We start from the raw sequence: 22,700 nt of genomic DNA, 5'->3' as shown, positions 1-22,700 counted from the left end.
GTTCATCTGGACGTAGCGTTTTCAGTGGGAGAAACGTTTCGTCACTCATTAAAATGACTTCTTCAGACTTCAGCTGTTGATCAGTGGTCATGAGAATTTGCATAATCATGATGAAGGAACTGACCTCCCAGCCCATTGTTCCTTCAGTGGTGCTGGTTTCAGTCATTATGCAAATGTACTGTCAATAATATTGGGGAAACCTGCAGTCAGGTGAGACTGAAGAAGTCTTGATGAGTGATGAAACGTTTCTCTCGCTGAAAACGCTACAACCAGATGAACAGAATCAACCTTCATGTTCAAACATTGCTGCAGTTTCAATGTATGAAAAAAATGCCATTTAAGTAGGTGCACGAGTCATTTTTCAAAAATATGTATGTTGAAAAGTATTTTAGTTATAAAACAAAATTTTGACTGCAATAATTATAGCTGCTCAAATTTTGTATCATAAAAATTTTATTCAAATCAGTGACAATCAAGCAGAAAAGATTCTACAAATTGTCCAATTTGAGATGGAATGACTTACAGTAGTTATTTTTCGGTTAACATGTAAATAATTCCATGTAATATCTTACTTATTTCCACATATGTAGTTATGAAACCTTTTACATGTTTGAATTTGAGGGTTTCTGCTAGTGTCAAGTGTTTTTCATACCCCGATATTTGAGGATTGAATCGAGGGTTGAGCACAGCAGGCAGACAGAACCTTAGACCATCATCAGCCTGCACAGCCAGCTCAGTCACGTACTCCAACCTGATGGAGGCGCTCTCTCCTGGAGGCAGACTGCCGACACTCAGAGAGAATATATCTGGACTCTGATCACTCTCCTCCAATAGGAAGGCCCGCTGACCAAAGCTCAGAGCATCATCATACTCCTCACGAGCCTGAAGGACAGGTGGCACATGTCAGTGACATTCACTGTGTTTATAAGTAAGATTAAAAATAACAATAATCAGGTTATATTTACTGTCCAGCTCACCTTCTGTTTCTCCTTCACCTCAGCTACAATCTGTGTCTGTCCGATCTTAGCATTGAAATGACAGACAGCAGCGTCTCCAGGCAGAGGGAAGACAACAACAGCCTCTAATGGTTTGTTCTTCTTGTTCTCGTAGTTCAGGGTGGAGACCACTGTAGCCACATGGTCCCTCACCTCCAGCTCCACCTCAATGCTCTTCAGAGGAACTGACAGTAATACAGAATCACCATGAATACATAAACTAAACATGTTTTACAAAGAGTTGACTCGTGGATTATTTCTTCTTTTTACAAGGAAATTCTACCTGTTTACCAAGCTGATACTTTAAAAAAATAAACTCAATCCAAGATTATTTACAATACAGAACATGAGGACTGGTATAATGTTGTTAAGACCGCTTTCATCCTTCATGGATTTTTGAGTTGAATCATAACTTTGACTGTGTTAACTATATAAGACACTTTCTTTAATGTTTATTCTGGAAGTTACATTTAATTTAAACAGACTTTCATTTGACTATTCAATAGTAATATTATTCAAACTGAATTAACATGAAAGACTAGATTTTTGTAGTTCTGAGTTTTTATACTTTAATTTTTCTTTTTTTTTAAGAACTACACAACGACAAACACGAAATGTATGACATTGCAGACTGTATTTCTGCTATTTGTCCCTCTTTTCAAATACTGTGTTTAATTAGATATTATCTCTATCACAAACAATATTTGAAGCAAGATATTATGTGCCATTATAACCAGTAACCAGTTACATTAAAATATTACAAAATCCAAAAGTGGTCAGAGAGAAAACAGAAGTCTCTTTGAATCAGTTCCTCGTTCCTTTTAGAGAGTTAGCAGACTGGAGAAGTTCATCCTTGTACCTGTGAACCAAGAACATTATTTTAATGCTAATAGGAACATCTTAATAGTTAGTTAAATTTTAATTGCATTATTAATTTGATTACTTATGCACAGTTTTCCAGTCATACAGTTTTTTTTATAGTGAGGTGTTTTCATTTTGTTTTCTTGTTTCTTTTCCTAAGGGAATGGTTTGAAAATCACTTGTCAGCATTGTCAGCTAACAGTGAATACTCTTGGTATTATAGTAGATATTTAGTTAGGCTTAAGATGTCTGTGTTTGAAAGCAGACAGGCAGCATAAATAGTGCTTTAAACTGGTCCAATTTATGTTGTGAAATTGTTACATGGTGGAGGAATGTGTTTTTCTTATGTGTATGTGTGGTGGGTGAGGTGGGCGGAATCGTCACCGCATACCACTGTTTTGATGACAGGTAACAGCTAGCCTGAAGCACCTTCCGGTTTAGTTCTTCCTGTTGTTTGCAACATCGAATTAAAAATAAAGAGCAACACCCCAACCACCACCCCCCCAACACACACACACACACAGATGTCTCTCTGTAAATGCGGTTGTCTGTTGCAGCACAACCACATTTCTTTATATTACGATAAAAACATATAAACAAAATTAATAAAGAATTTCAATGTGACAGCATCCAGGTTGCTATCCTTAGTTTTAAGGTTTTCGTGTCAGTGTGCAGTAATGTGTTGCTGAGCAGCAACTGATCAGGCTGCTTAAATAAATGCACGGTAGGAGCTTACCTCTAAAGCCCGACATGTGTGTCAGATGTCAGATGGTTTACTGCCGTCCCCGTTTGTAAATATTAAAGGCCAAAGTGTTCACACAGCACAGACTCAACTGATATGTCACCTCTATCTGATATTCTCCACTTACTTGTTGTGATGTGGGTGGAGCTTTTTTCGCAGCCTTAGCTCTGAGAACACAGTCATCAGGACCTGAACCCTGCGTTTAAAAGTCTTGGTACAGAAGACTGTAGGGTGGCTACAGAGGGAAACCTGGGAAAATGTTCTTATAGTCTTTATGTGTTAAACAAGTAACAAAGTATGAATTTCATCACCAGAAAGGGGGAGAGAAAAGTAAGGAACAGTCTTTCTGAAAGAGCTGCTACAGTAGCTGTCTTTACTTTATCAATGTTATGAGAACAATTCTGATTTATCTATTTATTTGTTTACAACGGTAAACACAAATTTCAAATACCAATGTACAATACAAATATATAACAATTCTAATTATATAATTAAAACAAATGATATCGCACACATAATGTTGTCTGGTCTTTCCATACATTTTTATACATCATGTGTTTGTATTCAAATTTTGCTATATTATCATTATTATTATTATTATAACAATATCTCAAATTATCAGTTTTTGATTTTATTTATTAAGATGAACAAGTCACCTTTCCAGGCACTGATTTCTCCACCTCACTGCTGGTCTTACCCAGTGCAATAGCCAGAGGCGCATCAAGCAATCAGCAGCCAGACGCCTGCTGGAGGGAGATTAATGTCAGCAAAGGGCCTGTGGGTGGCTTCTTAGCTACAACAGGTAGAAAAAATTATTATTAAATATTTGGTGTATTTAAATATTTATAATATTTAATACCTACCAGATAAACCAGTGCATAAAAACCATTGTACAAAAAAATAACTGACACACACGCACAGCCTTCCCCTTTATTTTTTTCTACCTTCAGTGGCCCTATGCTACTATAGTAGCATATATCTAAAAGTTTAATGTTATTAAAAAATAAAGCAAAAATGCATTCAGATCACAATTCTGATTGCAAAGCTGCCAGACAGGATTTAAAAAATAAATAATGAAATAGAATAAAAGTCACAAATCAAGGTTTTACTTGCTGATTATTGATTTTTATTATTGTAAAAACAGAACTGCCATAATCCACCTGCATACAGTTTCTCTTGTTTAACTTCTCGATGTATTCATAGAATTACAGTACTTGTCAGTACGTGGAGATTTTGCACCGATAACTAATAACTGACTAAGTAAATAAAAAAATGCCGCAACTTGGACAGTAGTGGGAGATGTGTTTGTTGTTTGTTTTGGAGTGTCCCTTTCTCTGCACGACATTTTTGAACCAAAGTATTAAAATGAATCACAAAGGTGATATACTAAAATTAGTGGCAGACAACAACCATTCATCAGGTAAGCAGGCATGACTGTAATATCATTTGTATGTGACACGAACGCCACAAGAAAGGTAGTGTTATACCTGTTGCTCAGTCTGTGGCTTTTTGGCAGAGTCAGTGATCACAGTGTTGTCTTTAGTGTAGCCATTGCCCTTGTTGTTAGGTTTCAAAAATGACAGTTTAGTTGGTTAGTCATTAAAGAGACGCTCTCATGATTCATCGAGTGACACCTCTGACCAATCAATTTGTGGCACGCAGTCTGTTGATGTCACATTTTCTACTTGCATGGATCGCTTGGAACCCCGGCTGAGGAGGTACTAAAAAACTATCCACTACTATCACTTAATGGAAAAGGCTAAAAACAGAGTTGAGCCGTGCTGACCCAAATCAAGTAGGTACTATTGGAAAAGGGTTCATAAGAAATCCCTCAGAGTCCCAGAGCTTCTTTCATCACGCTGCAACCCAACAGTAAATTTGCAGCTTCCACACACTCTGTCACCCATGGTGCTGAAAACACAAAACAAAGAAAGACAGCTGAGTGTGGCATCAACCAGTGTTAAAAAGCACTTTAGCACTTTCATAAGGGTTACTACCATTCTGAGCACGGAGCCATGAGGCAGCCTTCATAGCCAGAAGATCCCACTCATTCTTTGAATCCATCTTTAAACCATGAAGCCAGATCAGAGCCAGAATGGTAGCCCAAATTTCCTTGTTGGCCTAATTCACCAAATCAAACAAAATCAAATGATATAGACAGAACACAATCCTTCACATGGAAAATGCTACCCAATGATTATGATCTTGTTTCCTACCACTTTGAAAACATAAATAATCTGAAAGAAGGCACTGAAATACTTTTTTGACTGATAATAAATATTTTTTGCTCCATTTGCTCACTTCAATGTAATTTGTTTATGTTATAGTTGTATCCATCTTTATGTTATGCTCATCTGAAGTAGGTCATAGTGGCAGCAGACTAATCCATATATTTTCCAGTTCCTTCTGGGAGATCCAAGTGCATTCCAGGACCAGACAAGGAATATAATTTCTCCAGCAGATTCCTGGGGTCTCTTCCCTTTTGGTCATGCTCTAAATATTCACAAAGGAAGGCGCCCAGGAAGCATCCTTACAGATGACTAAATTACCTCGACCTACTCTGTCTGAGATGGAGGAACAGCAGTTCTAGTTCAAGATTTGTCTACATGTCAGAGCTTCTCACCCCATCTATAAGACTGAGCCCTACAGAGCAAACTTAATTCAGCCGCGTGTGCAGTCATGACCTTATTCTATGGTCATTACACATATTTCATGATCATAGGTGAGGGCTGGGATGTAAATGGACTGGATAATTGAAAGATTCACGTTTTGGCTCACATTTCTCTTAACCACAAGAATCCAGGAAACATTCCACCACTTTCCAACAAAGAATCATGACTTCAGACTTGGAGGTGCTGACTCTCATACCAACCATTTCAAACTGTGACAAATTGCTCCAGTGGATACTGTCACAAGCTGGCCCATGGCAAATGACAGAGGGAAGACAAGACAGATTGTGTTGCTAATCATTACTTTATTCAAAAAAAGGAAATAACAAGCATGGGATATGAGAAGTGAAAAGTATCAGTGGTTGAATGGAATAGATGTGTGCTAATGTAACACAGAAGGTCACGCTCCAATGAAGCATACAGAACCACATATATCACTTAATTGCGACAGATTATGTTGGTTGATATATATATATATATATTATTTGCAAAAAAACCGATGTTATTCTGAGATTCCCAAAGCAGATGTCCGTCTTGAAATTTTAGAAAATGATCGAAAACAACAGGCAACCTTCCTGCTCCTCCTCCTGTTTGATGATTGGACGGAACATCTTTTCAAAATACCCTGAATTAAGTTTTCCTTGGGAGGCTAAGCAGCGTAATACCCCAATAATTTCTTATAATAATAATAAAATGAGAACCACCACCCTGGACTGCCACTCCACAGGCACTGTCCCAGATGAAACATTAAAAACGCATATAGGTAACCCTTCTTGCCTGCTTCTCAACAATCCTGGTGACCGTCTGGAAGAGTAACCAGTGAGACTTACCCCAACTGTTCAGGCTCTCCTTCCTTCATATGGAATGTTTTTCTTGGGTTTTAGAGTTCCTCAACATGCCTTTTCCTCCACGGGACAGCAGTTCTCCTCCCCAACTGGGCCAAACCCAGCTTTTCCCTCCTGAGTACTGAGATAGCTTGACAGACCTTCTTTGATGCCTGCCAAAAGTCCTCCTCCATAGCTTCTCTGAACTCATCCCACACCCAGGTTTTTGCTTGAAGTTCTGTTCAACTGTTGAAGCCACCCCATTTGGCCCCACAATACCTGCTTCGGGAGTATCCCTGGGCCAACCCAGTCTAGAAAGCGTACTCCTTAACCTTTACAGCCTCTCTCATTACTCTTGCATCCCGTGGGAGGTCCAAAACCTCCCTCTTTACCCATTTAGGTTTTCTACGACTGTCTAGCAGTCCTCCCTGCCATCTAGTCCGACTCACCATTAGGCGGTCAGTTGACAGCATTGCTGTGTGCAAGACATACTGCCTCTGATCAGATACAAAAACAAAATCAACCACTGACCTTTTGCTCTGGCACAAATTACACTTACAATCAACCTTACACTAAAACATATTGTTTGGTTGGCCAACCTGTACCTAGTACAGAAGTCCAATAACAAAACATCATTCTCATTTAGAGCAAACAGGCCATTCCCCCCAATCACTCCTTTCACAATGTCTCCAGGTACAGTCCCTTCCATGACGGCACCCAAAAACTTTGTGTTATATATGAACATTTTTAATTAGGTTTCATACTATGAAATCTTATATTATCACTTTATGTAATGATTTAAATTTACAGCAACCCACCAATACTGGCTTTGACTTCTCCACCTCCTCGTTCGTCTTTCCCAGTGCAGTAGGCAGAGCTGGATCAAGCAACCACTTGCCAGTTGCCTCCTGGAGGGAGACTAACTGCAGCAAAGGATCTCTGGTTTGCTGCTCAGACACAGAAGCTGAAAAACCAAAGATGAAACAAAAGCTGGACCTGATTATAATTATTCTACATGTGAAGACATAAAAAGTCTACAATATAAAGCAATCCATAAACCACCATAAACTTTGAAACATTTGTAATATATTTAAATGCCTCATTCAAGTTTTTGTTGACTATATTTTCATATTATTATTTTCTTTTTCCTAATCCACTAGCACACACTACACATACATGTGATGAGCCAACTACAAATGTCTGACATTCTGTAAATGATGGAAGCTGATAGTTTATTGGATTTATCTACTTACATCTAGCATTACCTTCAGACACAGATTTTAGAGCACCATCAGCCACCGTCTTACAAGATTTCCAAAAGTCACTTAGTATCTTCTTCATCTGAGTAAATACCCCTGTCTTGCTGTCAGACTTATTTCTAGGTTTGTAGCTACAAGCTGGTGAGAGAACAGATAAACAAAACCCTGATATAGATCAATTTACTGTTATTAAATGCATAATACATCGGATTTTGGTGTTTTGATACAAGCTTCCTTTAAAATGATGAACATTTGATTAAGTTCATTCCTCCACAATAAACAGAAATCCACATCCATGACCATGGGCAACAATGCCTGTCTAAAACAAGGCAAATAAAAGCCCTCCAATTCCACGTAATGTGGGGGTCTTAACTAAGTAAACTGTCACCCAGTGTAATGGTTTGTAACTTGTAATGTAGGAGAATTTCTTTGGAAAGGTTATTTTTTTCATTGTTCTGTTTTTCTTTTCTTTTTTAAAAGATGTGTCACAACACTAAAAACACTTTTTCACTTCAAGGTTTTAAAATAAATAGTAAATGTTTCTGACATGAGAATTAAGAAATGAAACTACTAAAAACTGGATTTTTATGGTAATAAAATGATTCACCTTAAGTACTACTTAACATGGGCAAATTGTTAATGACTACAAAGGAAAAGGCAAATGTCAACTGTTCCACAAAAAGGCGGTAGTTATTTCAGTGTTTACAGCCATGTATTCATAAAAAAAAACAAAAAAAAAACACCCCTATTATAGCATTTAGCTTTTAAATTTAACTTTAGCACAGGGCATGTCTTCTGATTGAGATAAGTAAGTTAAACATAATTTTAGAATAACTGAAACGTTTGTGTCTTCAAGACTTCAACTTAATAACTATAATGTTATACTATAATAATATAAGATTGTTGAAATACCTGAAAATATTTAAACGTGTGGCTTTTTACACTGTTTAATGACTAATTTCAAAGGCACAAGTTCTTTAGCAGGATTTAAAATATCACAAAAAAAGAATTAACTTTTCACGTTAAAGTTGCAAAAAAGTTAAACAGTAACTGTGCTACAGAAATGTTTTGTTCAGTGTTTACAGGCAGTCACTCTAATTACAGAACATAAACACACATCTGTGTTTCTGTTTTATTTAGAATTTTTGCTCACTTTCATAATCCTGATCAAGAGGCAGTGCGCAATCCATGTAATCTGTGGAAAACAAAGAAGGTAAAGAGATTAAGCTAAACTTCATGCCATGAATCGCAACAATCCATTTAAAACTTAAAAACTTAAAATAAATAAGCTTGTTAAATGTTCAAAATTGTAAAAAAAAAAAAAAAAAAAAGTGAACATTTTAACACACTGTGATTTATAACTCCTTACAACAGTGCAACTTTTTTCCACAGGATTTAATGTGTCGCAAAGATTTATAGGGGCAACATTTTATATGTAAATTGCAAATGAATAGCATAGTATTTGTATCACAAAGAAATGTTGGTTTGTTCAGTGTTTACCAGCATTTAAAAAACAAACCAAAACAAACCAACAAAAAGGTTAGCTTTTTGCCTACCACCAGATTCCTGATCAGCATCCATGTAACCTATGGCAAGAAAGGAAGGTTCTTTGAGATATATAAAAGAGGGTAGGGGAAGACATAACTAAAAATCTCATAATGAATCATAAAAATCAGTTTAAAAGGTATTTATAATAAAAATTTTAAATGTGGGGCTTTTACACACAGTGATTCATAACTCATTCCAAGTGTGTATGTTCTTCAGTAATATTTAAAATATCACAAAAATGTAGAGGAACAGCGTTTTGTTTGTTTTGTTTGTTTTGTTTGTTTTGTTTGTTTTGTTTGTTTGTAATTAAGTCCCAAACAAGTTAAATAGCATTTATTTTTTCATGTGTTTCCAGGCAGTTATGTTGTTCTTTTATAGAAAATCATGTGTTGTTCTTTCTCATTCAGCTTTTTGTTTTTTTATTCTTAAATAATAGATCAGGTCAATCAAGGCAAGAAAAAAAAAAGAAACTCCAATGACTACAGTCTCATTCAGCAGGATATGGATCCCTGAGTCCAGAGTCCATCATGACCACTTTGCAAATCCACCACCTTCATAGTTTATATTGTTACAAAAACAAACAAACATAAAAACAAAAAAATCACTATCGGCCAATGGCCACTCCAGCTGTGCAGTCAGCTGGTGGGTAACGGGCATCTCCGAAAACGTTAGAACACTTTTGCAAATATGTGGTGTCGTTATCAATCGAGCAAGAGGGGCTGTTATTGTGTGTGTATATGGATAATAGCAAAGAAGAAGAATTTTGTTCGCTCAAATTTAGTTTTTCTTCGCTCAAAATAAATTTCTCCTCAAAATGCAACACTTGTACTTGCAAATTTTTTTTAACATGTGCTCAGAACAGTGGCACAAAAATAATTACATAGACCTGTCGTTGGCCTCCAAACCCTCTGTGACAAATTTTTGCGCGTATCTTCAGAGAACCGTTAAGTTTTGTAAACAGTGTTGTAAATACTCTTTTCCACTAAATAAGCACTAAAGCAGAAGGGATGAACTGCCTAAATGTTTTCATTACCTTTTCTCTTGTTCATTAAATTAGGGAGTTAGGGTAGTGGTTGTCTTTTATTTGGCTTTTGTTTCATGCAGGGTTTAGGTAGCAGCTTCTTTTGGAATAGCCTGTTTTGTTTATTATTTTAGCCTTTGTTCACCCCAGAGTTAGCACTGTTAGTTTTGGTAGCAATAAAACTCCACCTTGGGGGTTAACCCTTATGTTGTGCTTCTGTTCCCTGAGACTGGGATATAAGATCAGATACCCCAGTATACCATCCGGGAACTGGACTGTCAGGACTGTTTTATAGGAAATGGGGGACCAACACAATATTAGGCAGGGAGTAATAATGTTATGAGTTATCTATCAATCTATCTATGACTCCCTTGTAGAAGTAGTCCAAGAACACTTTAGCATGAAACGACTGTAATCTGCAGTAACTAAAGAAGGTTTTTCCAGGCACAAAACGAAGGGAGAAGTGACGACATTACAACTAAATTTTGTACCACCAATGGCAATGATCAGTTTAGCATGTTCTTATAATAAAAAGGTTATTAAAATATCAAAATAGTGTGATTTTTTTTTATTTTTATACAGTGATTCATATGCCATTACAAGGCTGCAGGTTCTTCAGTAATATTACCGTAATTTAGAGGAACAGCTTTTCACAATAAAGCTGCAAACAAGTTAAATACCGACTGTCCCACAGGAATATTGGTTCGGTGAGTGTTTACAGGCAGTTATTCCATTTATAGAAATCTATTTATGAATGTTGTGCTATAATTAGCCATTTACTTACCTTCACAATTCTGATAAGGATTCAGGGTGCAACCAACATAATCTGTTGCAATTAAGAAAGGCATTTTCAGATTCAAAAGCGAGAAGTTAAAGACATTACGCTAAGCCTCATACTATGAATCACAGCAATCAGTTTAAAAAGTATTTACAATAATAAGCTTGTTAAAATGTTCAAAATGTCAAAAACGTTTTTCTTTTCACACACTGTGATTTATAACTCATTACAACAGTGCAACTTTCAGTAAGATTTAAAGTATCACAAAAATGTATAGTAACAATTCTTTTCATTAATGTTGCAAATGGGTTCAGCAGTAACTGTGCCACAGAAATGTTGGTTTGTTCAGTGTTCACCAGCATTTAGAGAAATAAAAACAAACAAAACTTAGCTTGCCATAAGATTCCTGATCAGCATACATGTAACCCATGGTAAGAACGGAAGGCTCTTGGAGATCTAAAAGAGAGGGGAGGTAAAGAAATTATAAAGAAATCTAAAACTAAAATCATGACAACAGTTTAAAATGTATTCATAAAAATGTTCAAAGTGTTATAAATCACTGTTTTTTTTATGCACAATGATTCATAACCAAAGGTACAAGTTTTTCAGTAATATTTAAAATATCAAAAGTTTAGAGAAACAATATCTGCTGTATTTAGCTACTTGCTTACCTTCATAATCCTGGTAAGGACTCAGAGTGCAATCAACGTAATCTGTAGCAAGAAAAGAAGGCATTTTTAGATCCTAAAGATGGACGGTAAACACATTAAGTTAAACATCATACCATCAATCATAACAGTCGGTTGTAAAATGTACGAATAAAATGAAGCTGATTAAAATGTCAACAAAGTGGGGCTTTTTGCAAACTGTGATTTAATAAGTGCCATCTAACAATATTTAAAATATCACAAAAAGTTATAGAAACAGTGTATAAAAACATGTTTCATATTTCAGTTCCAATCATGTTAACTTTGCAACAGAATTATTGGTTTATTCAGTGTTTACAGGCTAGTTAATGGTTAATGCTTTCATAGATCAGGTCCATTGAATCTTTTTTAATGGTTAGATGGATGTTTGGATATCATGACTTCCACCTCTTCTTAAAGTCAGTAAAGAGTTCTTTTTACTGATGGCATGAAGTTGACTTTTATGCGAGTTGTACAATCTTGGGTTGATATTGTTACAGCATCACCTTGATCACAAACTACGCTACCATCAAACTAAAAAAACCCATAATATTCAATGAGATAGTAAAACAGGTACAATAGAGACATAAAATGATCTATATGACATAAAACATACCTCGCGGGCTGACCCATGTTTAGAGGCTGAAATGAGCACTGTACAGATACTTTTAAGAAACCTTTAACATTCCCGGCTTCAACTTGCCATGCTCATGCTTCAAAATGGGCGTGCATCTCATAGATCCTACATGAGAATTTCTAAAATAAATGTCCTATTGACATAAAATATGCATAATGCAAAATAAAATACATTAACTAAAATTATGGCAGTAAAACATTTAGCATCAAACAACTGATGTTTTTTCAACATTTTATAATTTGAGTAATTAGAAGGTCCTGGATCACAGAGATTGTGAGGATTGTCGCTCTATTGCCTGTTTATATTGTGACAAATTATTTTTCCATAGCATGGACAGTATTGTGTTAATTTATATTTCTGACCCCCCAAAAAATGTGTGAGTAGATATCTGTTAAGATCTCAGATGTCAATCCTGGGATCTCCTGGAGCAATTCAACCAGTTTGGAAGTCACTTCCAAATGCTCCAGTTACCACTGGGACCACTGTTGTCTTCAACCTCCAAATCTTCTAAAGCTCCTCTCTCAGCCATTTGTATTTCTCGACTTTCTTGAGTTTCCTTCTGCCTGATTTTGCTATTGATTGGTATAGCTACATCTATCACTATGGCTGGTTTTCCTCTTCTTTTCTAGCACTACTAGGTCTGATTGGTTAGCCATCACCAAGTGAGTTTGTCCATCTGTATCTGGTCCCACAGGATCTTAGTCTGGTCTCTCTCAACCACCCATTTTGAACTCAACTTCCAGGCCATACTCGGCGCAGATATTCCTCTATACTATGCCGGCAACTTGGTTATGGTCTTCCTTGTAAGCCCCGCCTGCTAGCATCTTAAACCCTGCAATTACGTGCTGGAAGGTCTCAGGGAAAACTTTGCATAACCTACACCTGGGGTCTTGCCTGGTGTGGTAGACTCCAGCCATTATGAATCTTGTGTTGCCATGATTAGTCTTTCAGTTCAGTTTTGTCCAGCCACTGTTCGGATTTCTCGATATCAGTCACTTCTTCTAACTGTCAGTGCTACTTGCCCTGCATGGACCTATACTTCCATGATGGTTCCTCTTTTTCCTCCTTTTCTTTCTCAGGTTTCTGCTGCCTGGAGTATTCCCTATGTACGTGATCAGTTGTGGTCATCTTCCTGATATACTCATGGCTCTTTTTTCTTTTTTTCATCCTAGATAGTGGTTCTGACACTCACCAGTCCTTGGCCCGCTTCCTTTCGCTTAGCGAAAAGTTTCAGGATGCTGGACTTGGGCTGAAACCCCATGCATGATAAGGAGCTTTCTTGCAGGTGTTGATTCCCAGATCTTGTTCTTCTCATTTAGCATACTCCTCAGGACTTACCTTACCCTCGGTCTCTTCTAGAGGCCTCTTGATGGTTCCCATTTGCCTGTGAGATTCCAAAGTAGTTTCTGGCAGTCCAATCGTGTCCATTCCGACTACCCTCTCTGTCTTTGTTACCATCCGACTACACGTCACCAGTCGGAGTGACATTTGGATGTCATTGCTGTTTTATATGTTTTTCATTCATCTATTTAGTCCCTTGTTCAGTCTCCCCTCTCTGCAAACCCATTCAGCTGCCTCCTGAATGGGCCCCACAGTATATAGACCTCTAGCTGGCCATCCTTTATTTGGTACACTGTCAGTGTTGACCAATGGGTTTTTCCCCCCTTAATATTTTGGTTTTTAGTTTAATGAGCTTGTTTTCAAGTCATCTTATAAAACTATTTTTAATCACTGCACTCCCTTTATTCGTGCACCGTAATTTTGATCTTCAGAGTTGTGGGTGAAAGTTTTAGTTCTTGCTTTTAAAACTCACCGTGTTTTAAAATATTTTTGTGCAGAAGAGGTCCTTGAATCGCCTCGCCATTGTTATTGAAGACAGCAATGAAGGCAGTCAGTGAACTGCTTATTCCCGATTGGACACTGAGCTGCACCACCTTCTCCTTCACTTTTGTGTCTTGCCATCCTCTGTGTTCTCCCTCCTCCAGGGAATGAATCAGAGTCCGAGCACCCAACTTGTGGACTGTTAATCTGTAAAGAAGTACGGACATATTTTTACTACAGCTGTTTACCAGTGACTTCTCTGTTTTTATTATATTGTATGCTTTCTAAGGTCAAACATGGAGATAAACCCACTGCTTTATATAAGAATCACAGTGATAACATGAATGGTGACAAATGCTCACACCAAGAGAAAATCTCCTAGTGGAAATCTCAGTCCACAGAACAGAAGCTCATGGTGGCATTTCAAGTGAAAACAGATAAAAAGATATAATTATTTTCCACTCGTTGCACTGTGCAGTATATGGACAGGAGGCCTCTATTAGGACCTAAATTCAACATGCGAGCCTTTTATTAAACTGAAGGTGAAACTGATGAAATGTGGAACATAAAGTACAAAAGGAAACGGAAAGCTATAAACTACCGAAACCTAAACTGGGAACTAATACTTACAGTAAGAAGCACTGGAGCTAAGAGACAGGAAGGGAAAGTGAGCTGATGTTCTGACAAAGGACAAAAACAGACTGAGGCAATAGGTACGTTCCAAAAGTTAATTTTGCTTTGGAGGGTTCTTAACCGAGAGACATGACTGAAATATCGGCAAAGCGACCATAATAAGAGCTGCTCAATTCTGTAAGTACTAAGGAATGGCGCTTCAATGCTTCTTTTATTGCTTCCTTGAGCAGAGGATACACTGGACCATCCTTTACAGAAAGGGAGGAGAAAATGCTCTCCCATAATTCACTGTGAGGACCATCCGACCATTCATGAAAATAAACATAATAAACATAGCTGCGCAACAACATTTGCTAATGGCACAGCAATAAGTGGAACAATAAGTGGGGTTCACCTCTAAACAGTCAGCGTGAGGACAGAGGGAGGAGTTTTAGGACAGAGACAAAGTTTTGGCACTGCAATAAGAGCTTTAAGCATCTATGCAAAGTCCCGATTACACACTAGTTCTGATAACATCTTCCCTCCTGAAAATAGACTCCAGTATCCGGTATCCAGTAAGGGTCCTGGCTAGACCCCCATGTTAAAACAAAGCCCGGGGATGGAGCGGCTACGTCTGCAGCCTGTCCGCAGCTCGAACACAAGTATTTCACTACATGTTGTACTGTGTATGGAACAGATAAAATTTGAATTTATAAGTTATTTATGACCTCATTGACGTGATCGTCAAGGTCAAGTAAAAGAGGTTAGAAATAGAACATGGGAGGGATTAACTGGATAGTGTCATATGTTTCACACTTAGCAACTTTAAGTCTAAAGTCATGATCCACAGAACAGTGCTGTTTATATCAAAACTCTGTTTTACCCAGTGTCCTCTGCAGGTCTGAGACTGAAGTGCAGCTGGTTCTCAGAGGGATGACCTGCCAGGCTGTACTTCACCGTCACACAGCCCTCTGCTGCCTCTGAACTCTGACACAAAACCACAGGGTCAGAAGTCACGTTAATTACTGTCATCAAATATCTAAACAACAACATGAGAGGCTGCTGCTCCTACCTGTCCACTGAGCTGGGCATAAATCAGTGACCTTTGACCTGGAAAAAGTGCTGTGATTGGTGGAGAGAGAACAGTGACAGAAACTTCCTTTGGTAAATCCCATGTGACTGAGATGTCGACCACAGCCAGCTGCAGAGCAAATCGCAGCGACTGCATCACCTGAAAAATAATGAAAATTTCTCCAAATATACACAAACAGTTGGAACAGACATTTTACTCACTGCAGGTCTGATCTCAAATATGTATCTGCTGCTGGTGCTGCGATGTTTAGCTTGACTTCTAATTGTGTTAAATGTCTTACTTTTGGTTGCATCCTGTCAGTCCCTGTGATGAACTGAGCGTGACCTCCTCCTTCTTTGGCCATCCCATTGATGAGAGCAGAGCTGGCCCCTTCCCCAATCCCAAAAGAGAAACACCTGCAATACAACAGTTTTCTTTAAGTACATAGAGGACATGTTGGACATTCTGTAATTGTGTAGACGTACTTGTGTTTTTGTGGTTTCACCTGTGAGAATCTGAGTTCTTCTTCACCAGATCTATCACTTCTTTGGTGTCCCACACCTCTCCATCAGTAAAGACAAACAGCTAGAGAGGAGAGTTGGCACATAAGGACAAAACATCAGACCCACAAACACACAGCTTGTTCTGAGAGCTGAGTTAGGATTCAGAAACACAAATGTTTTAATGGTAATGTGCAACAAACAATGTACAGTTAGTATGAACTCAAAATATGGTACTTAAGAAGATGGAAGAAGGATAGTATGATAATGTCACAGAGGTAAGAGACATATGTACAACATGTTTATATTATTCAGCTATTATTCAGTTTTTTCAAGTCAGTGAAATGTCTTCTGAAGTCAAACATACTGTGTGTGTGTGTTAGATAGTTGAGTTTGGACTCTTTTGGGGGGCGCTCAAGGAAATTTCCATCAGAGCACTGTGGCAGGGCGTGGCTGGCGGTGCCACAGCAGCGAAGGTGGACACATCTGCGTGGCATCGCAATCACGCCTGCCCAGCTTAAGAGCGGTGTGAAGTCCTGTTGTATTGTTGTTGTGTACGTGTGGCTGGCAGCTGGGAAGCTGAGCCGAGTTGTACAAAAAGCAACCGTTTAATAAAGTAAGATGTTTCAGAATGCAGAATCGTGGTCGCGTCATGCCTCATTCTTGCCACAGTGGTGCAGAAACCAGGAAGCGTAAGCAGAAAGAACTCCGGTACTGGATTGACTGCAGCACACAAAGGATTGCGAATCTGGCAGCTCTAATCCAGTTCTGACCGACACCACCAACACCCCCACCAGGTTCCCCAGCGGCAGGCATGCAGCAGGGTGCGAACAACCAAGATGCAGCCTGCTGCCGCACCCATCCCCACTCCTCGGGCGGGAGCGGCTAGTGCCCGGCGCGGTGTCTGCGTTCATATCGGCCCCGCGGAGGAGTGCCACAGAGCAACTACTGTGTCCTCAAACTTCTCAGCCAAGAGCAGCAAATCTATTCTCCACTTGTGAAATTGGGGTATATAATGCTGAGTCTGCATCATAAAGGGAGGGTTTGTATGAATTAATATAAAACAACTCTATTACCAGTTTGCTTCAACGGGTGGATTAGATAGAAATCTCTGATTAGTCACTCTGAATAGATCATCGTACCAGTTAGGCTGCTTTAGAAGGTAACAGTTGATGACATTTGCAAAAGCATATTTCATTAATATTAATCACAAGAAACTGTATGGATGAAATTATGTTTGGGAGCTGAGCTCCCTCTGAAAGTTTGAACCTAACCTGGTGTGTTACCTGTCGAGGCTGATTGGGAATGCAGGGCTGGCTGTAAATATGTTTGAGGGGCTGCAGCATTTCTGTTCCTCCAAGATTAGCTTCCATCTGCACAACTGTCTTTAGAGCCTCCTCCATGGTCTGCTGGCTGTACTCCACACTCTTACTGCCATCACACAAATACCAATACAAACATGCATGTATTTCATGTCAAGGACAAAAGGACCTTTGTTGGGCTGGGAGAGACTCACGGGAAGATGTGTTCATATCTGGACCCAAAACTGTAAATATTGAAATAGCAGCCCATTGGTAAGCTCTTCAACAGGAGCAGCAGAGTATCCTTAAGAGAACATTGAAAATATAGTGAGGCCACTGTGTGAGAGGAACAATTTGAAACTAAAGAGTTTATGAGTAAGTATATTATGGATACCCTGGCACTGCTGATGCGAGTATTACTCATACTTCCAGATCGATCCATTAACAACACAAACTCTCCACATGAAGCCACTGAAGACGTCACAGACTGGGGAAACTCAGGGTACAAACTCACCATCACCACTGAATCAGCCATCAGAGAGCCTGAAAAATAACAGACAGAAAAAAGTTTATATAAATTTGCTTTTCAGTGGTTTTTTCATACGTATTCAAACTTTTGAGTGAAAGAATGGGGATATTAAAAATCTGTCTTTAAAAACCAACTACTCCTATCATTTCCACTCACCCGGCTCAGCAGAGACCTGTCCTGCCTCCACCACAGCAGTGGGCTGGTGGGCGTCTTTGTAATAAATCAGCAGTTCAACATCTCTGTCAAACTTGTGTCCTGCAGCCAACTTGACCTGCACACCACAAACACATTCATATTTAGTTCTCAGTTATAAGTAACAACCACACACAGCAGAAACATCAGCACTCTACCTACTGTGGCCTGGGTTTGATCAGTGTTGAGGTACTGGAGAGGGTCCAGGGAACAGTTGGACTCTACTTTAGAGATTGGACGAGGAGAGGACACTCGGGCAGAGAAAGACAGACTGTAGGGCACCAGAGAGGCTGGAACAGAAGTCACCTGAACACCTGCACCTTCACTACCTGTACACAACATCAGGTTAGAAATGCTGTGAACAATAAGGCATTAAATATTAAAGCTTCTAAAAACATCTGGTCCAATTAAAGGTTTCAGGGAAATTAGGTACAAGGCTGGCACAAGTCTTTTACATTTTTTCCAATCTGGTAAATATATTTGACAGTCACGGTGTTATGTAGTATCTTTTCTTCGAGAAAATAAAGTTGAACTTTGATGCTTTTTCTGCCATATATTGTGTTCTGTCACTGTTGTGAGGTTGGTTCAAGACCTAATATGGTTTAACCATTTCTGGTCCAAGTATTTTGAAGTGTTCCTACCCTGAGGCTGGTATCGAGGGTTGAACACAGCAGGCAGACAGAACCTCAGACCATCATCAGCCTGCACAGCCAGCTCAGTCACGTACTCCAACCTGATGGAGGCGCTCTCTCCTGGAGGCAGACTGCCCACACTCAGAGAGAATATATCTGGACTCTGAAGACTCTCTTCCAATAGGAAGGCCTGCTGACCCGAGCTCAGAGCATCATCATACTCCTCACGAGCCTGAAGGACAGGTGGCACATGTCAGTGACATTCACTGTGTTTATATGTAAGATTAAAAATAACAATAATCAGGTTATATTTACTGTCCAGCTCACCTTCTGTTTCTCCTTCACCTCAGCTACAATCTGTGTCTGTCCGATCTTAGCATTGAAATGACAGACAGCAGCGTCTCCAGGCAGAGGGAAGACAAAAACAGCCTCTAATGGTTTGTCCTCCTTATTCTCGTAGTTCAGGGTGGAGACCACTGTAGCCACATGGTCCCTCACCTCCAGCTCAACTTCAATGCTCTTCAGAGGTACTAAAAGAAAAACATAAACATCCAAACAATTGTTTTTGATTAAATTCAAAATTAGTTTAGTCTCCTGCCCATTTTGGATTTTCATCAACTTTTTACCTGGTTCCTTTTGGGCAGTTAGCAGACCACAGGCTCTCACCATTGTTCCTGTGTAAGAGACAACCACCACAGAGATTTACTCCAAATAAAAGAATTTAGTGTTGCTTTCATTTTGGCTCCAGAAGCCAAATAACTAACAGATGACAATGATAGTTAGGAGGATCTGACTGAGGAACAGTTAAGATCTAAATCTAGAACTAGGGAATAGTTACGTAATATAAGGATTTAAAAGCTTTGCAAAGTTTTAAAGAAAACAATTAAGCATCCAAGAGCCTTTTCTCTATAAATTTTTTCAACATCTGGCAGCTGAAGTTTAAATAAACTGGAAGTAGGGGATGAACTTTTGGCTGTAACTTTAGCAGACAGAATTAGAGTAGATAAAATGAAGGCATGTTCATGTCTTTCACTTGTAATTTAAACATTTTTTTTTTACTTTTCCCACATTTTTTATTAAAAATAGGGATGACTGTATGACCTTAATTTGTAGCTTAAATCCAAATAAAGTCGAAAGCTAGAAATGACACCCTGTTTAGGAGCAGACCTAATGTTTCATGCATTAAGTTTGGGGCGCTGCTATGTGCGGCATCGGTCCGGTCATCGTCTTGTTGTGTTTATATTGTCACCTTCATTAACCTGCTCTCTCACATCTCTGATTTATTCTTAGTGCTGAATGTGGGCACTCATGAAGACAGCACAACATGGGGGTCGCCAACTGGTGTTTCGGTCCTCTCCGTCTACCTAAAATCCATCAGCATCGGTTTCATCTTTCTGTTCCTTTAATAGTTTTATTTATCAAGTATAGGTTGAGTTGAGAGTTACCGTTACTCCTGGTTTTGGTTTCTGTTAGTCTAGTTTTACAGAACAGAAGCCTGGATCCAATGGCACATTGTGTGGTTGATTCATGGTCTTCTTCCTCTTTGTTTGTTTTAGTCAAGGCTTCCATCTCTTTTTTCCCCAGTTTGTCATCTTTGAGTAACTATATTCCCAGTAATAAAATCTTGTGTTTATGGCAGCAGCTTTGTGTCATCTTATATGCTGGACAAATATAATTTTCAGGGTCGCGGGGGGCGCTGGAGCCTATCCCAGCTGTCATAGGGCGAAAGGCGGGGTACACCCTGGACAGGTCGCCAGTCTGTCGCAGGGCCAACACACAGGGACAGACAACCATTCGCACATTCACACCTAGTGACAATTTGGATTATCCAATTAACCTATGCCCACAAGCTGCATGTCTTTGGACGATGGGAGGAAGCCGGAGTACCCGGAAGGAACGCACACAAACACGGGGAGAACATGCAAACTCCACACAGAAAGACCCGGCCTGATGTTGGAATTGAACTCAGGACCTGTGCGGCAACAGTGCTAACCACCGTGCTGCCCCGTTAAGTTGAATTTTATATTTAAAAAAAAGATGAGTCTGGAAACACCTTAGTTTTTACCCAGGTTTCGCAAATCTGGCAACTAAGTGATATGTGCTGTTGCATTAACGCAGGGGTCGGCAACCTGCCGCATGCGGCTCTTTAGTCCATATAGTGCGGCTCCTCGTGGTTTGGGAAAATAAATTAGAAGTATTTAGCTGAAGTGTATTTTATTTATGTTAGTTCTTTTTTTTAAAACTTGTAGTTCTAAATTGGAAGATTATTGTGATATTTAAATATAAAAATAAAATTATATTTTATTATTTTTTCATGGCTCAAAATAAGCGTCACTCGCGGAAGCCGGTGTACCCGCCGAAACACCGTGCATATATCGAGACTTTCAACCCCAGGTAGGCCAATTATGGATCTTCGGATCCACATTATGTCAGCAGCTATTCTCCACTGTGAACTATGTTACAAACAAACACCGCTCATGCCTCACAGATGACAGCTTACAGTCCTGGTAAAGATGAAAGTGACTTTATACAGCCCCGATTTGCAGACGCTGTGCGCATATGGGATATGCGCAGAGGTTCAGGAGTAGAAGTCCCATTGTAAACATATCAGGCAGACCCGATGATGTTTGCATGAACATGCTTTTCAGCATCTCTTTATTGATCACTTTTCACGCAAACAGCCGGCTGTAGCTTTTCAGCTCACAGCCCGACACACACCAACACAACAGCATCGATAGCACAGACGTTAAGGCGTCGAGACGTGATTGCGGGTGCCGCTCAGGTGCGTCCGTCTCCCCTGCAGCGGCGCTGCAAACCACGCCCCGCCACAGACATTAACCTGGTAAAATACATATTTAGACAGAATTTTGCAAATATCTATTTTTCATTTTTTAGCAGCATAGTGCTTTTTTTTTTCAAATTATTTTATAAAAGTCAGGTCAAGGCTCCAAAAGCCCAAAGGCGATATAAGGGTGGCGGCTCACAACAGTTTTTGTTTGCTACATGGATTAGTTCATGTTGGTGTCTTTCCTTTGGTTATATTTCTTTAAGAGTTCAAAATGTATTAATTACACAAATAAAATGTAATTTTCTCTGTAGCACTTCATGAATTTCATAAGCAACACACCTTAGTTGTTCACACGAAGCATAAAGGTAGAAAACAGTATATACAGTGTTATCTTCATTTTAGATGTCAAAAAGTATTTGCGGCTCCCAGTGTTTTCTTTTACGTGGAAACCGGGTCCAAATGGCTATTTGGGTCTTAAAGGTTGCTAACCCCTGCATTAACGTGTTTAACTGGGCCACAGCATCGTGATTTAGCTTGAAAAGACAACAAATTGTGTTTCTCGCCACTGAAATATTAGGTACCCAAACTCGTTACGTTTCACCGCCTACTGCAGCAGCCCTGGGTGAGATTTTTTTTTTGGACTCAGAACAAGTTTTGATATTATTCTGGCAGTAAATAAAAAGGAAAATACAGACTGCATCTGTATACAGCTCCTGTCAGCACACTTCTTACGGCGTTTTTTATGAAGTGCGTCAGGTTACAACGTCTAAAGAAAAGTTACAATGAATTGGAGAAAAGCATACCTTTGAATAGAGGGATTTGTGTGTCCGACAAGCACCGATCTGTAGTATGTGTGTGAAGTTCAAGCTTATGCGTCTACAATACGCGCACGCAGTTCTACTCCGGTGACGTCAGAGGCTTTCTGCTGCATCCCTCCAATGAGATCATTTAGTGAGTGAGGCTTCACAGATGCACTAACAGGAAATTAACTTATCAACTTTATCTTTACACATTAAAAGCTTTAACGATAGTAGTGAGTTTAAGAGTTCCAGTTCGGTTTCAGATATGTCTGTAATGGTATGTTTACGCATTATATTTTATGCTAAAGTGTAGCTTTTACATTTACAGCCTTTGCTCACGTTTACTTATTAGAACTTATGTTTTGATAAACTTATTATTCTCTGATGTTTTGTGTTTGTTACATGTCTTTTTTATTGTAAAGCTTTAATGTGA

General features: G+C 39.0%; 2 protein-coding genes across 4 annotated transcripts in view; both read right to left on the bottom strand.

The window, feature by feature from the left end:
- Positions 1–2,720, bottom strand: part of LOC106455941 (von Willebrand factor A domain-containing protein 5A-like) — a 23,915-nt gene extending 21,195 nt beyond the window's left edge. Inside the window, exons 1-3 of the mRNA XM_013910406.1 lie at positions 2,593–2,720; positions 978–1,180; positions 600–882 (exon numbers count right to left, since the gene is read on the bottom strand). Of these exons, the coding sequence (XP_013765860.1) occupies positions 600–882; positions 978–1,180; positions 2,593–2,608 (502 nt within the window). The 5' untranslated portion in view covers positions 2,609–2,720. The remainder of the gene's footprint in view (positions 1–599; positions 883–977; positions 1,181–2,592) is intronic.
- Positions 2,721–4,300: 1,580 nt separating this feature from the next.
- LOC102216065 (von Willebrand factor A domain-containing protein 5A-like) lies at positions 4,301–22,348 on the bottom strand. Of its 3 annotated transcripts, none has more exons than XM_005720702.1 (23): positions 22,271–22,348; positions 19,306–19,353; positions 19,007–19,209; positions 18,689–18,911; positions 18,210–18,376; positions 18,012–18,126; positions 17,721–17,869; positions 17,542–17,630; positions 17,312–17,456; positions 16,031–16,110; positions 15,827–15,941; positions 15,526–15,684; positions 15,337–15,440; positions 13,834–14,048; positions 11,369–11,410; positions 11,094–11,153; positions 10,704–10,745; positions 8,907–8,936; positions 8,504–8,545; positions 7,345–7,488; positions 6,910–7,055; positions 4,596–4,719; positions 4,301–4,509 (listed from the first exon to the last, which is right to left on the bottom strand). In XM_005720702.1, exons 2-23 carry the CDS (start codon positions 19,346–19,348, stop codon positions 4,430–4,432), a joined length of 2,517 nt encoding a protein of 838 aa, XP_005720759.1. In that variant the 5' UTR covers positions 19,349–19,353; positions 22,271–22,348; the 3' UTR covers positions 4,301–4,429. The 3 variants fall into 3 exon arrangements, with proteins under 3 accessions (XP_005720759.1, XP_013766297.1, XP_013766298.1); XM_013910843.1 differs by having other exon boundaries at positions 7,357–7,488; XM_013910844.1 differs by lacking the exon at positions 7,345–7,488.
- Positions 22,349–22,700: the final 352 nt, after the last annotated feature.

The sequence above is a fragment of the Pundamilia nyererei genome, unplaced genomic scaffold, assembly GCF_000239375.1.
Source record: "Pundamilia nyererei isolate P.nyererei 1_Seehausen unplaced genomic scaffold, PunNye1.0 scaffold00003, whole genome shotgun sequence".
Taxonomy (NCBI): Eukaryota; Metazoa; Chordata; class Actinopteri; order Cichliformes; family Cichlidae; genus Pundamilia; species Pundamilia nyererei.
Note: the sequence above shows the minus strand (reverse complement) of the source record. Positions and strands in the feature narration are given on the sequence as shown.